This window comes from Lemur catta, chromosome 18 (assembly GCF_020740605.2).
Source record: "Lemur catta isolate mLemCat1 chromosome 18, mLemCat1.pri, whole genome shotgun sequence".
Taxonomy (NCBI): Eukaryota; Metazoa; Chordata; class Mammalia; order Primates; family Lemuridae; genus Lemur; species Lemur catta.
This window is the reverse complement of record NC_059145.1, coordinates 4,290,976-4,311,326: the sequence shown is the minus strand read 5'-3', so window position 1 is coordinate 4,311,326 and position 20,351 is coordinate 4,290,976. Positions and strand designations below refer to the sequence as shown.

The 20,351-nt window shown below is 36.7% G+C and overlaps 1 protein-coding gene across 4 annotated transcripts in view; it reads right to left on the bottom strand.

The window, feature by feature from the left end:
- The window catches only part of LOC123623341 (ankyrin repeat domain-containing protein 26-like), a 35,131-nt gene that overhangs the window by 1,559 nt on the left and 13,221 nt on the right, over positions 1 to 20,351 (bottom strand). For 3 of the 4 annotated variants that reach the window (XM_045530403.1, XM_045530404.1, XM_045530406.1), the window contains 5 exons: positions 18,176 to 19,135; positions 16,333 to 16,550; positions 13,100 to 13,322; positions 10,690 to 10,732; positions 9,279 to 9,460 (listed from right to left, as the gene is read on the bottom strand). In XM_045530403.1, the coding sequence (XP_045386359.1) occupies positions 9,420 to 9,460; positions 10,690 to 10,732; positions 13,100 to 13,322; positions 16,333 to 16,550; positions 18,176 to 19,135 (1,485 nt within the window). In that variant the 3' untranslated portion in view covers positions 9,279 to 9,419. Of the gene's footprint in view, positions 1 to 9,278; positions 9,461 to 10,689; positions 10,733 to 13,099; positions 13,323 to 16,332; positions 16,551 to 18,175; positions 19,136 to 20,351 lie in introns of those variants that run through there. The other variant, XM_045530405.1, reaches the window with a different exon arrangement.

Genomic DNA, 20,351 nt, shown 5'->3' with positions numbered 1-20,351 from the left:
TCTCCCTGCTATGTTCAGGGATTGATCTCCAGGGCCCAGAGGATGGGCCCACATGTCAGATCCAGTAAACTCAGGTCTCAATCACAAAACCCAGGGGCAAGAGGGGATATTTGTGAATAATTCTCATGAGCTGTGGATGCCTGCAGGGGCAGATTGGGAGAGAGTGCAGTTTGGGTTCACACCTATGGTATACATGTGGGGGCACCCCTCCTCCCCCAGGAGGGCCCCATTCCCAGCTCTGGCTGGGATCCTGGAAAGGGAAACTCTCAGTCCCCATCACAGTCATAGTACAACAAGGCTGGCTTGAGGTCCTGCCTGCCAGCAGAGGCTTGGAAGAAACCACAGAATAGGGGAGGGTGGAAAGAAGTGAAGTTTGTTCCAGACTACCTGATTCAGGGTCTCAGACAGCCCTGCCTCCACACACAGACTTTCTGGCTGAGTAGGCCCTACTTCAGCCCATCCCTGGCAGCTTTGCCCAAAGGCAGGTAGCAGAAATTTGACCCCTGCTAAAACTTCTGTGGAATTTTAGTGCAGGTTCACGAAACCAAGCCACACCCAGCCTCACTCCCCTACCTGGACCTGCTGAAGTGTAAAATAAGGACACACCTGCCAGTTCCAGAGCCCCACCCACCACCTGGGACACTAGAGTTCTTCTGAGTAACTAGACGAGGTCACAGGAACCAAAAACAACACTGAAGCTTGTTCTTCCCAGCAAGCAACACCTACGGATAGGGAGGTCAGTTTACATGCCCTTTTACTACATTTACTGACTCACCATACAGGGTGTGGTCAGTTCTCACACAGAAGCATGACCTCAGGGCTCAGATATTAAACTCGGTATATGTCATTATCGAAACAAAAGAAAATCGAAAGGTTTTACCTCCAAAGAGGTAAAAATTGCTCCATACGAGAAAGAATCAGCAAAAGAACTCTAGAAGTATGGAAAATAAAAGCTAAAGAACACCCAGGAAAGGCTTCACCAGCACTCTAGCAATGGATACCAACCAAAATCATAACACTGAAATGACTGGTGAATAATTTTGAACATGGATTGTAAGAAACCTCAATGCAATTCAATAAAATATGGAAATACAACACACAAAAAAAGCCAAAGTGCAGGAAATGAATGAAAAATTCACTAAAGCAGTTCAAGTATTAAAGAAAAATCAAACAGAACTTCTGGAGATGAAAAATTCATTCAAGGAATTCCAAAACACAGTAAGAAGCCTTAAGAACAGGTTAGGTCAGGCAGAAGAAAGAATCCCAGAGCTTGATGATACCACCTTTCAATTAAATCAGTCAGTCACAGAGAGAGAACAGAGAAATAAGGGAAATAAACAAAGCATACAAAAATATGGAACTATGATAAGAGGCCTAACATAGGAATCATAGGCATTCCTGAGGGGGCAGAAGAAAATACACAACGGTTAGATAATTTAATTGAGTGAATGATTGAGGAAAATTTCCTTGACCTTGCTAGAATTCTAGATATCCAGGTACAAGAACCTCCTAGGACCCCTGGCGGAGCCATGATGAAGAGGAAAACACAACACATAGTCATCAGAGTGGAGAAATTAAACATGACAGAAGTGCTCTTATGAGCTGTAAGGGGAAAGCAGTAAGTAGCTTACCCAGAGAAACACATCACACTAACTGCAGACTGCTCAAGTGACACCTTACAACTGGGGCTCTATTCTCACTCTTCTCAAAGGAAATAAGGCCCAACTAGAATTTTGTATCCTGGAGAACTAAGTTTCATATATGATGGAGAAATAAAATTGTTCTCAGATAAGCAATCTCTGAGGAAGTTGTTCAAGACAAGACCTGCCATGCAGGAAGTACTCAGAACTGCATTAGTCATGGATCAGCACAATAGAACTCATCAGTGTAAAATTACCCAAAAGCTAAAGGTTAAAGGCCAGATACCACAATGGCACAGAGATAAAACAAAGCAACAGAAATCTAATCAACAGGATGAACAGATCCGACCCACTTATCAAATATTTCAATAAATATGAATGACTTGAACTGCCCACTGAAGAGACATAAATTAGGTGAATGAATACATATACATATGCCAAGTAACATCTATCCTCAGGAAATACATCTAACTCACAAAGACTCATTCAGACTCAAACTGAAGACATGGAAAACAATATTCCATGGAAAGGAAAACCAAAAGAAAGCTGGTGTAGCAGCTCTCATATCGAATAACTTAGTCTTCAAATCAACAAAAGTAATGAAAGACAAAGATGGTCATAATATAATGGTAAAAGGAACAATTCAACAAGAAGACATAACAATTCTAAATATTTACATGGTCAACAGAGCTGCACTCATGTTCATGAAGCAAATACTACTTCATCTAAGCAAAATGATAAATGGCAGCACCATAATAACTGGGGTCTTCAAAACCCCTTTCACAGAACAGAACAAATCCTCCAAATAAAATATAAACAAAGAAACAATGGACTTAAAGTGAACTCTATGAGAAATGATCCTAACAGACATTTACAGAACATTTTACCCAAAAACTGCTGAGTATACATTCTTCTCATCAGCTACTGGGACATTCTCTAAGCTTCACTATATCCTAAGCAATAAAACATGTCTCAACAATTTTTTTTAAAAAATGCAAATTATACCATGTATCCACTCAGACCACAATGGAATAAAATTAGAAATCAGCTCCAACAGAAACAATCATCTCTACACAAATTCATGGAAACAAAACAACATACTTCTGAATGATACTCAGGTCAAGGAGGAAATTAAGATGGAAATCAAAAGATTCTTTGACCTAAATGATAACAGGGACACAAGTTATCAAAAATCTGTGGGACTCAGCTACTGCAATCCTGAGAGGAAAATTATAGTCATACATTCTTTTTTCTAAAATACAGAAAGATCACAAATCAACAATCTAATGAATCATCTCAAAGAACTGGAAAAGGATGAGCAAACCAATTCCAAACCCGACAGATGAAAAGAAATAAGAAGGATCACAGCAGAACTAAATGAAATCAATAATAAAAGACCTATACAAAAGATTTATGAAACAGAAAGTTCATTCTTTGAAAAGAAAAGAAAATTGGCATGATCCTGACTAGATTGGCAAGATCCTCACTAGAACCGGAAGCACAAAAGTCAGGGTGCTAATAAGCTCAGTCAGGAATGAAAAAGGAGAAATTACAACTCATACCATGGAAATACATAATATCATGTATGAATACTATGAAAATGTCTATGCAGGTAAACTTGTAAGTGTGGAGGAAATGGACAAATTCTTAGAATGACAATGCTTCCCTAGGCTCAATCAGGAAGAAATAGAATTCCTGAACAGACCAATATCAAGTACTGAAATTGAAGCAGCAATAAAAACTTTCCTAAAAATAAAAGTCTCAGACCAGACGGCCTCACAGCTTAATTTTATCAGACCTACGAAGAAGAACTGGTGCCTATACAGCAGAAATTATTCCACAATATTGAGAAGGTAGGATTCCTCCCCAACACAGTTTACAAAGCCAACATCACTCTGATCCCAAAGCCATGAAAGGACTCGCCAAAAATAGAAAATTACAGACCAATATCCATTATGAATATACATTCAAAAAATGTCAAGAAAATCCTAGCAAATCTAATTCAGCTACTCATCAAATAAATAATCTATCATGATTAAGAGGGCTTCATCCCAAAAATGCAGGGATGTTTCAACATACACAAATCTATAAATGTAATTCACCACATAAACAGAAGTGTAAGCTAAGACCATATGATCCTCGCAGTAGATGCACAGAAAGCATTTGATAAAATTTGGAACACTTTTATGATAAGAACGCTTAACAAAATAAGCATAGATGGGACTTACCTCAAAATGATAAAAGCCGTATAGGACAAACTCTCTGCCAACATTATACAGCATGAGGAAAATTTGAAAGATTTCCTGCTCAGAACTGGAACCAAACAATATTGCCTTCTATCACCAGTTCTGTTCAACATAGTGCTTGGGTTCCTAGCCAGGGCAATTAGATAAGAGAAAGAAAGCAAGCCAATACAAATGGGGGCAGAAGATGTCAAACTACTGTGCTTTGCTGACAATATGATATTTTATCTAGACCCCAAAGATTCAGCCAAGAGATTATTGCAATTGATAAGTTCAGCAAAGTCTCAGGTTACAAGATTAATGTACATAAATTGGTAGCATTCATATACGCAAACAACAGTCAAACAGAGATCCAAATCAAAGACTCCATACTTTTCACAATGGCAACAAGGTAAATAAAATACCCAGGAATATATTCACCTAAGCTGGTGAAAGACCTCTACAGGGAGAACTACAAAACACTGAGCGAGGAAATAGCAGAGGACATAAACAGATGGAAAGCCACACCATGCTCATGGTCATACTGCTCAAACTGATCTACAGATTCAATGCAATCTCTATTACAATACCAACAACGTTTTTTGCATATCTCAAAAAAATAAATGAACACTTTATATCAAACAAGAGAAGACCCCCGTATAGAAAAAGCAACCTTAAGCATAAAGAAAAAAATGGAAGGCACCAATTTAGCAGTCTTCAAGCTATCCTACAAGGCTAGAGTATCCAAAACAGCATGGTACTTGCACAAGAACAGAGACATAGACCAGTGGAACAGGACTAAAAACCCAGATACAAAACCATCCAGATAGAGCTATCTGCTCTTTGATAAACAAGAAACATACACACAGTGGGGAAAAGAATACCTATTCAATAAGTGGTACTAGGAAATTTGGATAGCCACATGCAGAAGACTCAAACAGGAACTGCCCTTTTTGCCTCTCACAAAAATCAATTCACAATGGATTACAGACTTACACCTAAGGCATGAAACCTTAAGAATTCTAGAAGAAAATGTTGGAAAAACTCTCACAGACAACAGCCTAGGCAAACAATTAATAAAGAAGACCCCAAAAGCAATCATGGCATCAGTGAAAACAAACAAATGGGACCTTATCAAATTAACAAGGTTCTGCACAGCCAAGGAAACTCCCATGAGAGCAAACAGACAATCTAGAGAATGGGAGAAAATATTCACATGCTACACATCCAATAAAGGGCTGATAACCAGAATCTATATGGAACTCATCAAACAAATCCATACAAAGTGGTCAATGACATGAACAGAAACTTTTCAAAAGAAAAGACTAATGGCAGACTAATGGCCAACACACATCTTTAAAAAGTGGTGAACATCTCTTATCCTCAGGGACATGCAAATAAAAACCACTATGAGATATCACTTAACTCCAGTGAGAACGGCTTTTATCAAAAAGTCCCAAAACAACGAATGTTGGTGTGGATACCAAGAGACAGGAACACTCATATACTGCTGCTGGGACTGGAAACTGACACTACCCTCTATGGAAAGTACCATAGTGATAACTCAGAGAACTAAAAGTAGAACTACCATTTGATCCAGCAGTCCCACTATTGGGCATCTACCCAAAGGAAAAGATATTCTATGAAAAAGACATCTGCACTCGAATGTTTATAGCAGCATGGTTCACAACTGCAAAAATATGAAAACAATACAAGTGCCCATCAATACATGAGCAGATTTAAAAAATGTGGCAGATGTGTACCGTGGAGTACTAGTCAGCCGTATAAAAAAATTAAAAATGATTAACTACCTATTCTATTATATTGGATGGAGCTAGAGTCCATTTTTTTAAGTGAAATATCATAAGAATGGAAAAACACCACAGGCACTCACCATTAAATTCGTACCAAATGATCAACACTAATGTGCACATATGGGAAGAAACATTGATAGGGTGTTGAGCAGGTAGGAATGGGGAAGAGGGATTAGGTAAATCCACAAATAGTGGCTATGGTGCATACTCCCTAGTGAATGGGCACTGTTTTGGGACAGTGCAAAGGCAATTATGTAATCAAAGCCTTTGTAACCCTATAATACTCCGACATACAAAATAAAAACAAGGAACCAAACGGAAATTGTAGATTTTAAAACTATAATAACTAAGTTAAAATTTGGGGGATAAACTCAATAGTAAAAGGGAGAAGATAGAATAAATGAACTTCAAAGCAAATCAATAGAATTTTCCTATTTTGAACAATAAAGAAGAAAACAGATATAAAACAGAACAAACAAGATAGCCGCGGGGACCCATCAGACAGCATCTGTATCATCAGAGACCCAGGGAAAAAAAGAAAGTCGAAAGAGACAGTAGGACTGAAAAAAATATTCAATGAAGTAATATCTGAAAATATCACAAATTTGGCAGACAAAACCCTACAGATTCAAGTATCTAAGTGAATTCTACATAAGATAAACCCAAAGAAGTCCAGATCAAGACATGTCCTTTAAAACCTTCTGAAAACTGAAAAATGAAGACAGATAAAAACTCTTCAAAGCATGCCCAAGAGAAATGATGTAGACTGATGGAGAGATATGGATTCAAATGACAGATTTCTCATTCAAAACCATGGAGGATGGGAGGAAGAGGCCTAACATTTTTAAATTGCTGAAAGAAAAGAACTATCAGCCACTAAATCTGCATCCAGCAAAATTCACACTCAGAAAGGAAGGGCAAATGAAGGCATCCTCAGATGGAGGAAACTAAGACAAGTTGTGCTTAGCAAACCTCCTCTTACCAATGTATAGAGTGAGTTCTCTAAACAGAAAGGAGCTGGTATCAGAAGAATGCTTGGAACCTCAAAAAGAAGAACATCAGAATGGGAAAACAGGGGAGGATAAAATATGCTTCTTCCCATACGTTTTTGAATGATATTTGATGTGGCATCCAGTGCAACAGGGGCGTCACTTAGCACCATTCCATTTTAAAAAGTAAAAAGCTGAAGGAAGCTAAATGGAAATAAGGTTTCTACATTTCACTTCAAATGGTAAAACATCCACACCAGTGGACTCTGATAAGTTGTGCATGTATAATAATAATTAAAGTCACCACTAAGAAAATTAGAAAAGATATATTATCAAAAACACTGTAAAAAAAATCAATATCTAATCCTAAAACTCCTGAAGTATCCAACAGGAGGGTAAGGAAAGAGATGCAGAGGAAAGAGCAAGATAATTAACAAACAGAAAACAAATCAAAAAGTAGCACACACCTGACCCTTAAGCATATAACAATTCCCTTGAATGCAAATAGTGGGCATGTGTCAATTAAAAGACAATACCAAAGTGGAGGGGGAAAGAGCATGATTCAACAAAATTTATGCTGCCGGTTAATGAACGCACTTCAAATTTAACAGCATAGTTACAGCGAATGTAAAAGGATGGAAGTGATAAACTACGCAACCTCAGTTCTCTTTAAAAACTAATATGGCTATGTTAATATGAGATAAAGTAGACTTCAGAGCAAAAACAATTACTAGACATAAAGAGGTACATCACACAATAATGGAAAGGCCAACAAACAAGAAAGACATAAGAGCTGTTTAAATGTGTACACAATATGGCCTCTGTACACATGAAGTACAAACTGACAGAACTAAAAAGAGAAACAGATAAATGCACAATTTTACCTGAGGACTTCACCACCCCACTCTAGTAATCTACAGACAGAAGATCAGCACAGGCGTAGAACAAGTGAATAACACTCTCAGCCCCCACTAGTGGGTAGTCATAGAACAGTCCACCCAATAATAGCAGATGAAACTTTTTTTCCAATAATCCATGATGAATTCACAAAAATAATCCATATTCTAAGTCACAAAATAAACTTCAAGAAATTTAAAACCATTGAAATCATAGAAGTACGTTCACTTAAAATAATTGAATACACCTGGAAATTAATGAGAAAGGTAACAGAAATTCTCCAAACAGTTGAGAATTAAATAGTACCCATCAAAGAAAGCCATGGGTCTAAGAAGAAAGCTGAAAGGAATATAGAATACATGAAACTGGATGAAAATAAAAATATAACTAATGAAATTATGTGAACGCCACTTAAACAGTGCTGAAGATGACATTTATTGCACTAAGTACCTACATTATTATAAAAGGAAAAGTTCAAATCAATAGTCCTAGTTTAAGAAACTAAAAAAGAGCAAGAGAAACTGAAAATAAGAATGACGAGGAAATAGTGAATATAAGAAGAAAAATAATTATATGAAAAACCAGGAAAATAATAAGAAATCAAGAAAAGAAGTAGCTAGTTCTTTAAAAAAATAAATAAAATCAACAAAAATCTGACAAGACCGAGAAAGATAAAAACAGAGAAGATACAGACCACTAATATCAGACATGAGCAGCAAAAAAGGCAGATGTTACAGCCATTAAAATGATAACTAATGAATGCTACAAAAAATGTCATGCTCATCAACTTAACTATGTATAACAAATGGAGCAATTTCTCAAGAACCACAAATTATCCAAACTGAGCCAATATTAAATAGATAACCTGAATAGCTCCATAACTATTTAAGAAACAAATGGCATTTGGAATAAAACAGCTCCCTCTCCCCAAAGTCTCTAGGCCTAGAGGGTTTCACTGGAGAATTTTAACCAACATTCAAGGAATTAACACCAGGGTTATACAAACTCTCCTAAAAAATTGAAGAAGACAATTACTTACCAAATAGTTTTATAAAGCCAGTATCACCTTCACATCAAAACCAGACAAAGACAGCAAAAGAAAAAAAGAGAACAACAGACCAAAGGATGTCACTAATTTAGAAATAAGATCTGCACCAAAATATGAGGAAATTGAAGCAGGTAAGATTAGTGTAAAAAGAATTACACACCTGACTGAGTTAGATTTATTTCAGGTACTATGCTTGGCTCATTCAGCAAGTCAAATCTCAAACACAGCAGATACCACCATTAGCGGTCAATGCTAACATCATCAGGAATAAGACAAATCAGATGTAGATCCCATGTTAGGATGCAAAGAGAAGATCCACAGGATCACTTCTGTGATACACTTGTCAAAACACACATGATCTAAATCTGAATGAACAGAAAAAATCAAAAGAGTTAGGCAAACTTTTTGTCTCCAGGAAGAAAGAGCCATATAAATCTGTGCTGAAAATTAAAATTACATAAGTCTGATGGCACTGTAAGAATTGTAACACCTCCAAACATTGACAATGACCACAGTACCTGAACCAAAATGATGTCTGTCTAAATGTAAATTTATCATTATGTATAGTGATGAAAATGGTAAAAGACGAATGAGAAATCAAGTAACTTCACTAAAGTATTCATGAAAACTTGCATGTTTGGTTATTGAAAGAGCTCACACTTTGACAGTTTGAGGATATAAAATTGGCTTTCATTGGCAAGATCCAATTAAAAGTCTTTCACATCATATAATTTAAAAAAAAATTGGCATATATTGTTGAGATGCCTTCCAAAGAATATATTCATTTAGACTTGACTCATTAATGTATCCTAGAGGAGAAACTCTTCTAGAGGACTGTATCCAGCAGCACCTGGAAATAAAAGTAAAGAATTATATTCTTTACCTAAAAGATTTTGTAGGAAATAAGTGTAAGCTAGTAAGAAAGAGGCAAGAACTTTATTGGTGTTAATAAGAATGATAAATATATATGTAAACAGGCAATACAAAACTCGTATTGTAATATTAATATTATCATATTATTATTATTATATTAAATATTATTGCCCATAGTTGCACATTAAATTAATTATCATTGTGGTTCAGCATCTGGTTTTCTCAGCTCCCTTCACTCATTCAACAACCACATGCGAAGGAACTATGACAAGCACTGGAATGACAAGGTGAAGATGACACAGTCCACATGACCGACCTCAACAATCGTATACTGTAATATGCAAAGAGGAGAAGCAGGGAACACCCTGCAGAGTCAGAGAGACCATAACAAGTATAAAATGGGCACTCTTTTAACACAGACAAGGGCCATCTGTCCAAGTTTTCTATCAGTAGAGTACACTTTTTGGTAGGGGTGATACATAACTTGATAGCTGAGGGACAATTATCAGATAGAGGGAAGAAGTAAAGGAAAACAGGTGGCAGTGAGGAGGTACATTGTGGAATTCTAAGTAGTCTAGTTTTTGAGATGCTAGAACAGAGGGGCAGTGTAGGGTATGTGGCAAGATATGAAGCTGAAAAAATTGACAAGAACCACATTGATGTGGGTGATGTTTCCATGCTAAGAAATATGGAACCTTTTCTGAGGGCAAAAGTATGCCAGTGAAAAAGTAGATGATGGATTTGAAAGGTCACAGGTCAAGTGACTGCTTATGAACTATAATTGCTTGGCTTAGTGTCACTAGATGAGTTTGGGGGTTTTGGCCTTAAATCATTATCATAAACGTAGAAAGCTGATGATGCCTTCGTTTTCTGAGAATAGTTCCAGTGTGCTGCCTGACACATGAACAGGTTCATAGGGATGGTAGAGTGAATAAAGTGCAGATCCAGAAAATAACAAAACAAAACATAAATTTCATGAGATTTCTCTGAAGCTATGGAATATGATAATGAAATCATGAAGCATAAGTATACTGTTCAGTATGAATGTTAGTGTTTTCACATCTTTCACTAGATTCATGTAAGAGGAAATATTTAATGTAGTATCTATTAACCAAATAATAGAGAGGGATGCCACTTCTTACTTACAGTTGATTTCAGAAATCAAATCATTACTCTCAATTTAATTCATAAAATTTGACAGCATACCTACTTCTAGTCCTACAGTTATTTCTTCCAACTCCTGCTGCATCTGAAATAAGTCAAATATTATTTATAATCTTCAGGTAAACCAGAGACATTTTCATGGCATTGCTAGAGAGACTAGACTTAACTTGAGGATTGCTTAAATAGAGAAATAATCACATAATAAAATAAAATTCCTATTTATTTCACATTTAGATAACAGAATGTGTATGTGTGATGCTGTCTACAATCATCTAATAAAAAAGTACAATTAATATTGGTCTACTGAATATACATGACTTCAAAAAGGGTGACATTTTCTCTTATCAGTACAAAGGTTGGACAATTCAAATCACACTTTCACATGAATGTGTTACTTTGAAATTCTTAGAAAAACTCTACCCTTTATAAAACATGATGAGGTTTTTTCACTGTAATTGATTTTTCCTTAAAATAAAGTTTTTATTTTCCACTTCTAATAAAACTAAAATATTAAAGTATGTTCTATGCTACTAACATTTTAGCACAGAATCATGAATACACATATGAAGAAAATGGCACTGTCATAAAGTCATGTGAATATTCTACTGGCTAAGATTAGGTAAAAATATTGTGCTGCCTGTCTTATGACTGACATTTTGTCATATGAACACTAAGATCTCCCAAAATTTGCTTGAAATAAGGATAAATATAGGTTAGAGCCAGTTTTCAAACTTAGTTTCTTTGATTCACGATGTTCTAGAATTAGAAAAGAGGTCAAAAATATATAGCTCATGAATTGTAATTTTTATTTCTTTTCAGAAATTAGTACCAGGTTTTGGAAACGTCTGGCTGCTTATAGTTGCAATTTTTAGTTATTTCTAAAAATGTGTGAAAACATTTCTAACTATTAATGTATTGTAAATGTTCTCATATAGAAGATTCTTGTTTAACTCCTTTGTATAAAAGGTATTCTCCCTCTAAATGCCCAAAACGGGGCCTGAAAGAGTATATTCAAGCTAATAAATATATTGTGGTGATAATCATAATATGAAATCTGATGCCTTCACAAATGTCTGACTAACACTTTTCCCAGTATTTTGAGAGACTGTTTTCCAGAACACTTTTGTGAGAACACCACCATAGAAAGGCATGAACAAATGAATAATCTGATAACAGTATTACCAGCCAGCTGTTGTAAAAGTACAACTCAATACCAGATAAAGGGAGAAGGCTTTATCAACAGAATCTTATGTTACCATTAATAAACACTATGTAAAATGTACATCGTAACGTGACTTGAACTAAGGGCCTATTAATGTAATAATCTTTTCCCAGGTTACATATGAAAGCTCAGAAGGGAAAGGGACGGACCCAGATCCCAGGAAGGGAGCTGCTCTGGGAGGGGCACCCAGAGGCTTAGGAAAAGGGTCTGGAGTATTGATGCTTCTAGTTTTGTCCTGGCTGGTGGGAGGCTTGAGTGATTTTATCTATATTGACAAGTGAGACTGTCAAATATTAAATGATGTTTTAAAAGACTCTTTCATTTTATTCTTACTTTCCCCTTAAATCACACATTTTCCTCATATTTCCCTTACTAGAAATTCAGAATTGTTGTCGCCTGAAAGGCAATACAGTGCCTGGCACAGATTATAGAAGGAAAAAAGACAGCAAAATGTCTTGATAGATTTTCCATCTTAGTCATCAATCATTCAAGTGATGGCAAGATAGAGAGACAAAAGTGAATGCCATTTTAAAAGTTCAAGTACATGCCTCATTTAACTAAAAAGTGCTGTGCAATTGCCCACCAATAGGCAAATTTTACAAAACTTGAGATTAAAAGGCTGTAATTACCTTAGCAATTAAACATGTACTTTTATGTAAGGAAATGACAAATCTTTTAATTTAAAAAGAGAAGTTAATCTTTGTAGTACTACAGGTTTATTTAATTCATAAAACTTACCTCTCTTGGACTGCTATAAATAATAAATATCCAGATGTGGTTAAGTGTTTGGATGCCAATCATTCCCTTGTGACTAAGGGTGGAAACTTTGAGATGGTAGAGGAAAACTTCAAAACTGTTATGAACCACAACCACAGCCAAACTAAAATCAATTGGAAGGAAGCCAAAGGACCTCTCAATATACTTCCTGTTATTACAGAAAATTCAATCTCTAACATCTAACTTAAATGCAGCCTTTAAACAAATCTAAAATGTGTCATTTTACTTACATGTATTGAATAACATTACTATCTGGGTATCTCTTGAAAATGAGAGCTGCAGGGAATTTAAGAAAATAGAAAACTTTCTCTTTCCTCTCTTTATTAACTCAGATAATTATAACCGTTACTAATCATGCATAGGTCATTTAAACAACTCAGTATTTCACCAAACTAAAAACAGTAATTATATCAGAAATCTGAAACCCAAAGGAAAGAAGATTATATAACTAACCTCACTCAAGTTATTCTTCAAGCTGGTATCTAAAGTCCATGGGCAGGAAGAAGAAAACAGTGAGTATTCTCTTCCAGGAAATTCTCTGTGAAGACCTAACCCATCAACAACAGTTCCAGCAGAAGCTGACTCTGTGCTCATTGTACAAGGGCCAGAGAAACTTCTGGTCTCCTGTGTCTCTGCAACAAGACTGCTACTGAACGCTGCTGGCCTCTCAGTAGCTCTGTGAAGATTGCAAAAAGACAAATGTTTAGTATTTCATTTTTTCTTAAATGATTCCTAAATGATTACATTTTCAAAAAGTGACCATAAGAGTAAATGGAACTTCCCAGTAAATAGTGTTTTAACTTTGAAGATGTGTCAAAGCATGCCTACTCTGTGCAGTTACGCTTTCACAATTGTTCCAAAGAAGTGAGAGTGTGTGTGTGTGTGTGTGTGTGTGTGTGTGTATATATATATATATGTATATATTCCTAGGGGAATTGCTAAAAAAGAAGTAATTTAAATAAAGTAAGGAGGGTAGAGAAATGTCTATCAATGATGCAGCAATGTATGGCTTAACAAGTAATAATTGCTGCCTTCTGCAATGGCTCTATTTATAAGATTCTTGTGGATGCCATAAGAAACACTTGTATTGAAAGGAATAGTAAGTGAAAATGAACAATGTGAATTTATCAGTTTGGTGCAATATAATGGCTATTTCACTATGTACAAACATATCAAAACATCATTTTATACTCCTTAAATACACACAACAAAATGATTATCCCTATGAAAAGGTAGATTAGTAGTATTCCATAGTTACATATCTGAAATTTTACTAATCCACTCATGTATTGATGTGCATTTGGGTTATTTCCACATCTTTGCAATTGTGAATTGTGCTGCTATAAACATTGGAGTGCAGATGTCTTTATGAAAGAATGTCTTTTTGTTTGTTTGTTTGTTTGTTTTCTGAGACAAAGTCTCACTCTGTTGCCCAGGCTAGAGTGCCATGGCATCAGCCTAGCTCGCAGCAACCTCAAACTCTTGGGCTGAAGCAATCCTTCTGCCTCAGCCTCCTGAATAGCTGGGACAACAGGCATGTGCCACCATGTCTGGCTAATTTTTTCTGTCTATGTTTAGTTGTCCAGATAATTTCTTTGTGTTCTTAGTAGAGACAGGGTCTTGCTCTCGCTCAGGCTATTGCTCAGTCTCGAACTTCTGAGCTCAAATGATCCACCTGCCCCGGTCTCCCAGAGTCCTAGCATTACAGGTGGAAGCCACCATGCCCGGCCCTAGAACATCTTTTTTTCCTTTGTTTAGATGCCCAGTAGTGGGATTACTGGCTCAAATGGTATTTCTACTTTTAGCTCTTTGAGGTATCTCCAAATTACTTTCCACAGGGGTTGTGCTAATTGGCAGTCCCACCAGCAGTGTAAAAAGTGTTCCTATCTCTCCGTATCCAGGCCAGCATTTGTTGTTTTGGAACTTTTTGATAAGGGCCATTCTCACTGGAGTTAGGTGATATCTCGTTGTAGTTTTGAGTTGCATTTGCCTAATGAGTAGAAATATTGAGCACTTTTTTATATTTGCTGGCCATTATTCTGTCTTCTTTTGAAAAGTTTCTGTTCCTGTCCTTTGCCCATGTATTGATGGGGTTGATTGTTTCTTGTTGTTTTCTTAAGTTCTATATAGATTCTTATTATCAGCCCTTTATCAGATGTGTAGAAAGCAAATATTTTCTCCCATTCTGCAGGTTGTCTATTCACGCTAATGATAGTTTCCTTGGCTGTGCAAAAGTTTTTTAATTTGATCAGGTCCCATTTGTTTATTTTTGTTGATGCTGTGATTGCTTTGGGGTTCTTCTTCATAAATTTTTTTGCCTAGGCTGATGTCTGAAAGAGCCTTGCACCTCTTATATTATCCTGGACAGAGATTGAGCCCGTCCTTTGATGTGAGGTATCACAAGGGTTGAAAACATGCACCACATGTACTCGCCATCAAATTGGTACTAACTGACCAACACTATGGTGTTCACATGGTAGTAATACTGAGTGGGTGCTGGTCGGGGGGAAGGGTAGAGGGTAAACCCACAACTAATGGAAGCGGAGCACACTGTATGGGGAAGGGACATGCTTGTAGCCCAAGCTTGGGCAGGGCAAACAGCATTGTATGCAACCGTTAGGTTTATTACAGGTAGAAACCCAAAAAGGATGTATAGGACAGAATGTGGTTAATGCAAAGCTGAGGCTCATAAAACAATAGCCACAGCAGTCTGGGGAGACCCCGGACTTTGTAGATCAGACAGCTGCAGCCAGAATTCCTTCTCGCTCCCTCCCTGATGTAGACCAAGGCTATCCCTCCCTAGGTCTCCTGATAAGGACTATGCCAGAACAGAAGGATGGATGCGACTGGGAAAAGGGGCCATAGGACTTGGTCATTTTAAGAAAAATGTACTACAAACAACTGTTGTGCCCACTGTCCTCTGCTGCCCATAGCAGGAAGCAATTCTCCACCTGCCAGTGTGGCCCAGAAACAAAGAACTGAACACAGCTGGTGGGAGGGGGTCGGCTATCCCGGTTTATAAAAAACCTGATTGAACTCCCTTCTGTGTTGACACTTCTGACTCAGCCCACCCACACCCGGGTGAATAAACCAGCCACATTGCTCTCACATAACCTGTGTGTGAAATGTGTCCTTTAGGTCATTCATTCACCCTTTCAGTAACCAAAATGTTTGTACCCCCATAACATCCTGAATAAATAAAAAAAAAGAAAATGTAGAAATTATTATTTTTGGTAAACCAATATAAACAAGATAATTTACTGAGTGCCAGAATGCACCAAAAGTAGTTGCAGTACTTGGCTATCTGGTTCGGGCTGTAGTCTTCCAAAAAGGAGTCAAACTCATTAATATTTTCATTTAGGGGGATGGTGACAAGCAGTTTTATGACAGTATCCCTCTCTAAATCATAAAGCTTCCAAAATACTTAGCTCAAGGACTATCAGGTCAGGTTAACTACGTGAGACTATTAAGGAGAAACAAAGCCAGATAAAACAGGAAAAGAGGGAGAGATGTAAACTGTCCTGCACTCCCATTTTAAAGGCAAGTTTATTTATTAATATAATTTTCCAAAATTATATTATCTAGCTAGCTTTCACTTCCCACTAATCTCATGAACCTGTCTTAGTAAAAGGCGTGCTTTCAAGGCAAATTAATGATCTTATTTTCCATTCCATATTTTGACTTACATTTTTAGTTTCTTTGGCAAGTATTTTCTGTCTTCTAACTCTAATTGATAGAAGTGTTTATATTTTTCCAGTTCAATACAATGAAAATCTTCTGGAGCAGTTGTCATATTGGAGACTTGGGATTCAAGATTATTCATTCTGAATTCCCTCTGACTGCTTATTGCAGCCAGATGATTCTCTCTCAACTGTCGTCTGTATTCTTCCGATGCTGCTTGTGCCTGAAACAAATTAAAAGGATACATTTTTAGCAGTGACAACCTAAACAATTCTTGCATATTTGTTTCCTTCACTTTTGAATCAGACGGTGATTTTATTTGATTTTGCTTTATCTTAGTTTTTAGAGAAAGTATCTCCCTGTCACACAGGCTGGAGTGCAGTGGCCCAGTCGCAGTTCACGGCAGCCTCCAATTCTTGGGCCCAAGCGATCCTCCTGCCTCTACATCCCGACTAGCTGGGACTGCAGGTGTGCACCACCATGCCTGGCACATTTTATTATTTTTGGAGAGACGGGGTCTCATTATGATGCCAAGGTTGGTGTCGAACTCCTGTTCTCAAGTGATACTCCCATCTCCACCACCCAAAGTGCTGGCAGGCATAAGCCACCACACCCATCCTCAGAGAGCAATTTTAAATACATGACAAAAGAAGATGAGGTTTAAAATATTTATCAGCAATTATCAACTAAATCGATCATTCAATTTGGGTTTTAAAAAATTGAATCATTCATAAATTAGTACTCAAGGAATCTAATAATCTAAAGAATAGAAATAATTTACAATTTTAAAAACTGAACATTATAACACAAGTACAATTCAAGAGTATGGTAGAATTTCTAAATCCCATTTTTTTTTCTTTTCCTAGTACTATTGTTTTATGCTAACTGCATGCTAACTGGCCTAAATATACAAATGATTCTCTAAGGTGCATCACTACTCTCAAAGATCGATTTAGTTGTAATGATGATAGAAACTGAAAAAGTTAAAGGGAGAAACAAACGCCACCCTCATTCTAGAAATCTACAAAACCAATTGCTAAAAGTGTAGTAGAAAAAACACACACAATGTACATATGACAATATAATCTGCAGGGAAATGAATGCAAGTGCAGTTCACACTTAACTAACCTGTAAAAATAGGTTGACTTCTCTTAATTTTTCTGCAATAAACTGTGTGGCTTTTTCTTGAATTTCCTGCTCCTACTGTTGAACCTGACCACGGTCTACCATGTTCTGTTCCAACCTAAGTGCCCGTCAATTCATGACTGGATTACTAAAATGTGGTATATGCATACAAAGAATATTACACAATTGTGTATGACAATAAGAAATGACAGTGGTCTAGCACCACTTATACTTTTCCTGGATTGAGCTTGAGCCCATTATCCACAATAAGGTATCACAGGATCAGAGGAATAGCCTCCACATGTACTCACCATCAAATTGGCACTGACTGATCAACACTATGGCGCTCACACGGTAGTAATATTTTCCAGGAATTAGGGGTTTGGGGAGGGCATAAACTCACAACTAATGGACATGGTGAGCATGGTAGAGGGGAAGAGCGTGCCTCTAAACCCTGCCTGGGTGAGGCAAAGACATAAAATGTAACCAAAACGTGTGTACCCTCATAATATCCTGAAATAAAATATAAATTTTAAAAAAGTATTTTTTATGTATAACTTTTATTAGCTGGAAACAAGGTATGTTTCTAGCCTGATATTGCAAATACATTTATCATCTAGATATGTTTATATTCAACTAGATTCAACATATGGTCACAAACAAAGATTACTTTAAATTTTCTTTCAGGAACTTTGAAAAAGATTTATGTTTCTTGATACTTACTTCTTCTGGTTTCCCTTTTTCATTTTGATACAGCCTTTCTTTCAACTGATTGCATTCACCGATTAACTGCTTAATTCTATCTTCTAGCAGACGGGTTTGCTTTCCGTTCTCAGCTAGAAGGTTTTTCACAGTATCTTGAAATTGCTCTCGCATATTCATCAGTGTCTCCTCTTTATGCTCTGCTCTGCTGTGAGCGTACACCAGTTGCTCTCGGAGCAACATATTTCCTCTTTCTAGTTCAGATATTCTCTCCTCTAGATATTCCTGTTGTCCAATGTATTTCTTCACTTGATATTGTTCATTTTCATACATTTGATTGATCTTTTCCATTTGACATTCTGTTTGGTAGAGGTGTCTTTGGACACATTCCAAAGACAGAGTCTTATCTCTCAGAACATTTCTTGTGCTATGGAGCTCATCTTCCAGGCTACCGATTTGACTTTGAGCCTTAGAACAGTTTTGACCAAAAATCTCATGGTTTTCTTTGAGATCAGACACAGGTACATTTATTTCATTCCGTAAGCAAAACCACTCATGTCCTGCTCTCTGGAAAGACATTTCGACGTCTCTTCCTGACATCAGAATTTGATCAACGTATTGATCATGTATTGCAGCAGTCAGTCTAGAACTGCAGGATTCAAGTTCTGCTTGCAGTTGTTCCTTGCTCTCTTTTTCATTTTGTAGTTGAGCATTTAGCAAGGCATTCTCACATGCCAGAGCATTAAGCTGGTCACTATACTGAGATACTGTGTCTGTTAACTTTTCCACATTCTTTTTCATGGTCATTTGAAGGTTCTCATTCACTTCTTCCACAATTTTAATGTGGTTGATACACTTATTTTCTTTTTCCTCATTCTGATATTTTATTGTGGCTATTTCCATTTGTAGCATGGCTATTTCTTCATGCAACATGTCATTTGTACGCATAAGAAATCGTTCTTTTTCATAACTCTGACAAATCTAAGTACAACAAAGGGAACTTTTAGTTAGCACTCAATGAAATGACATATGATTTCTTCTTAAAATAAAGGAGAACCTATCCATTTATACATTGAAAATGATGCAATAAGAGGATATCCAACTGGAAATAGAAGATGGATCAAAACCTCACACTGTATAATAGAGCATAAATTCTCAAAACATCAAACATTCATTTCTGGAAAACGAATCCATGAAAGGAAAAAGGAAACCATTAGAGAATTTTTAAGAATCTCAGAATTGGAAAAGCCTTTCCCTGAATTACAACAAAATCAAAGGCATAAGAAGAAAGATTTATGGATTTGACTACATTAAAAAATTGGGTTTACACTGTAACAGCTAACCTCTGCGTTACCCATAGCAAGAGACTTAGCTTTGCATATATTTGGACAGATAAAATTTCCTTATAGATATTCTACCTTCCTAGCTATTTGTAGTCAGTGTGTATGGTACATTGGTGGACAAATGATGTATCTAGGCTTTGTCCTACACCATTTCTACATACATCAACAAACTCATTTAGTTATCATAGTTCTGAAAAGGAGAGGTTAACAATGTAGGCAAGCTGTGGAATTTCCCCCAGGTCTTCTGATTCTACCTCTACCAAATCACAGTTACTTCTCTTGTGTAAGCATATAAACACAAAGGAAGCCTTTCATTTCAAAACACCAACCATAACTAAGATAACATTGATTGAGCTCTTCTTAAGAAAATCATGAATTGCCATCACAATGGCTCTTATTTTCTCCTGGTTACAATGTTTGAAACCGTAATCAGTGTGAACAGGGGAAAATGCACTCAATCATTTTACTAGGAACAAAACACTTATCAAAAAATTCTCACTAAGTCTATGTTATGGCATACTATTGTTTGCAAAACCTCTTTGTACTGAAATAAGACACTACTTGGAGCAAATTGTAACTCCTCTCCACAGTGAGGAGCATGGCATCCCAAATATGGTCTCTGAACTGGCTGTCCTTTTCCTCCTTAACCATCAGTGCAAGTAATAAACTAACCTCTCCATTAATATATCAAGGGAATGGAATCACTTCCCAAAACTAGAACATCTATTCTTAGTAGCAAGGGATTTGAGATTATGAAAATACCATCAATTCCTACAGAAAACATTAAAAGCCTCTGATTTGGATGAGGCCATTGTGACTATAACTACTGGACTATGGCAGAGAAATGTAACTGA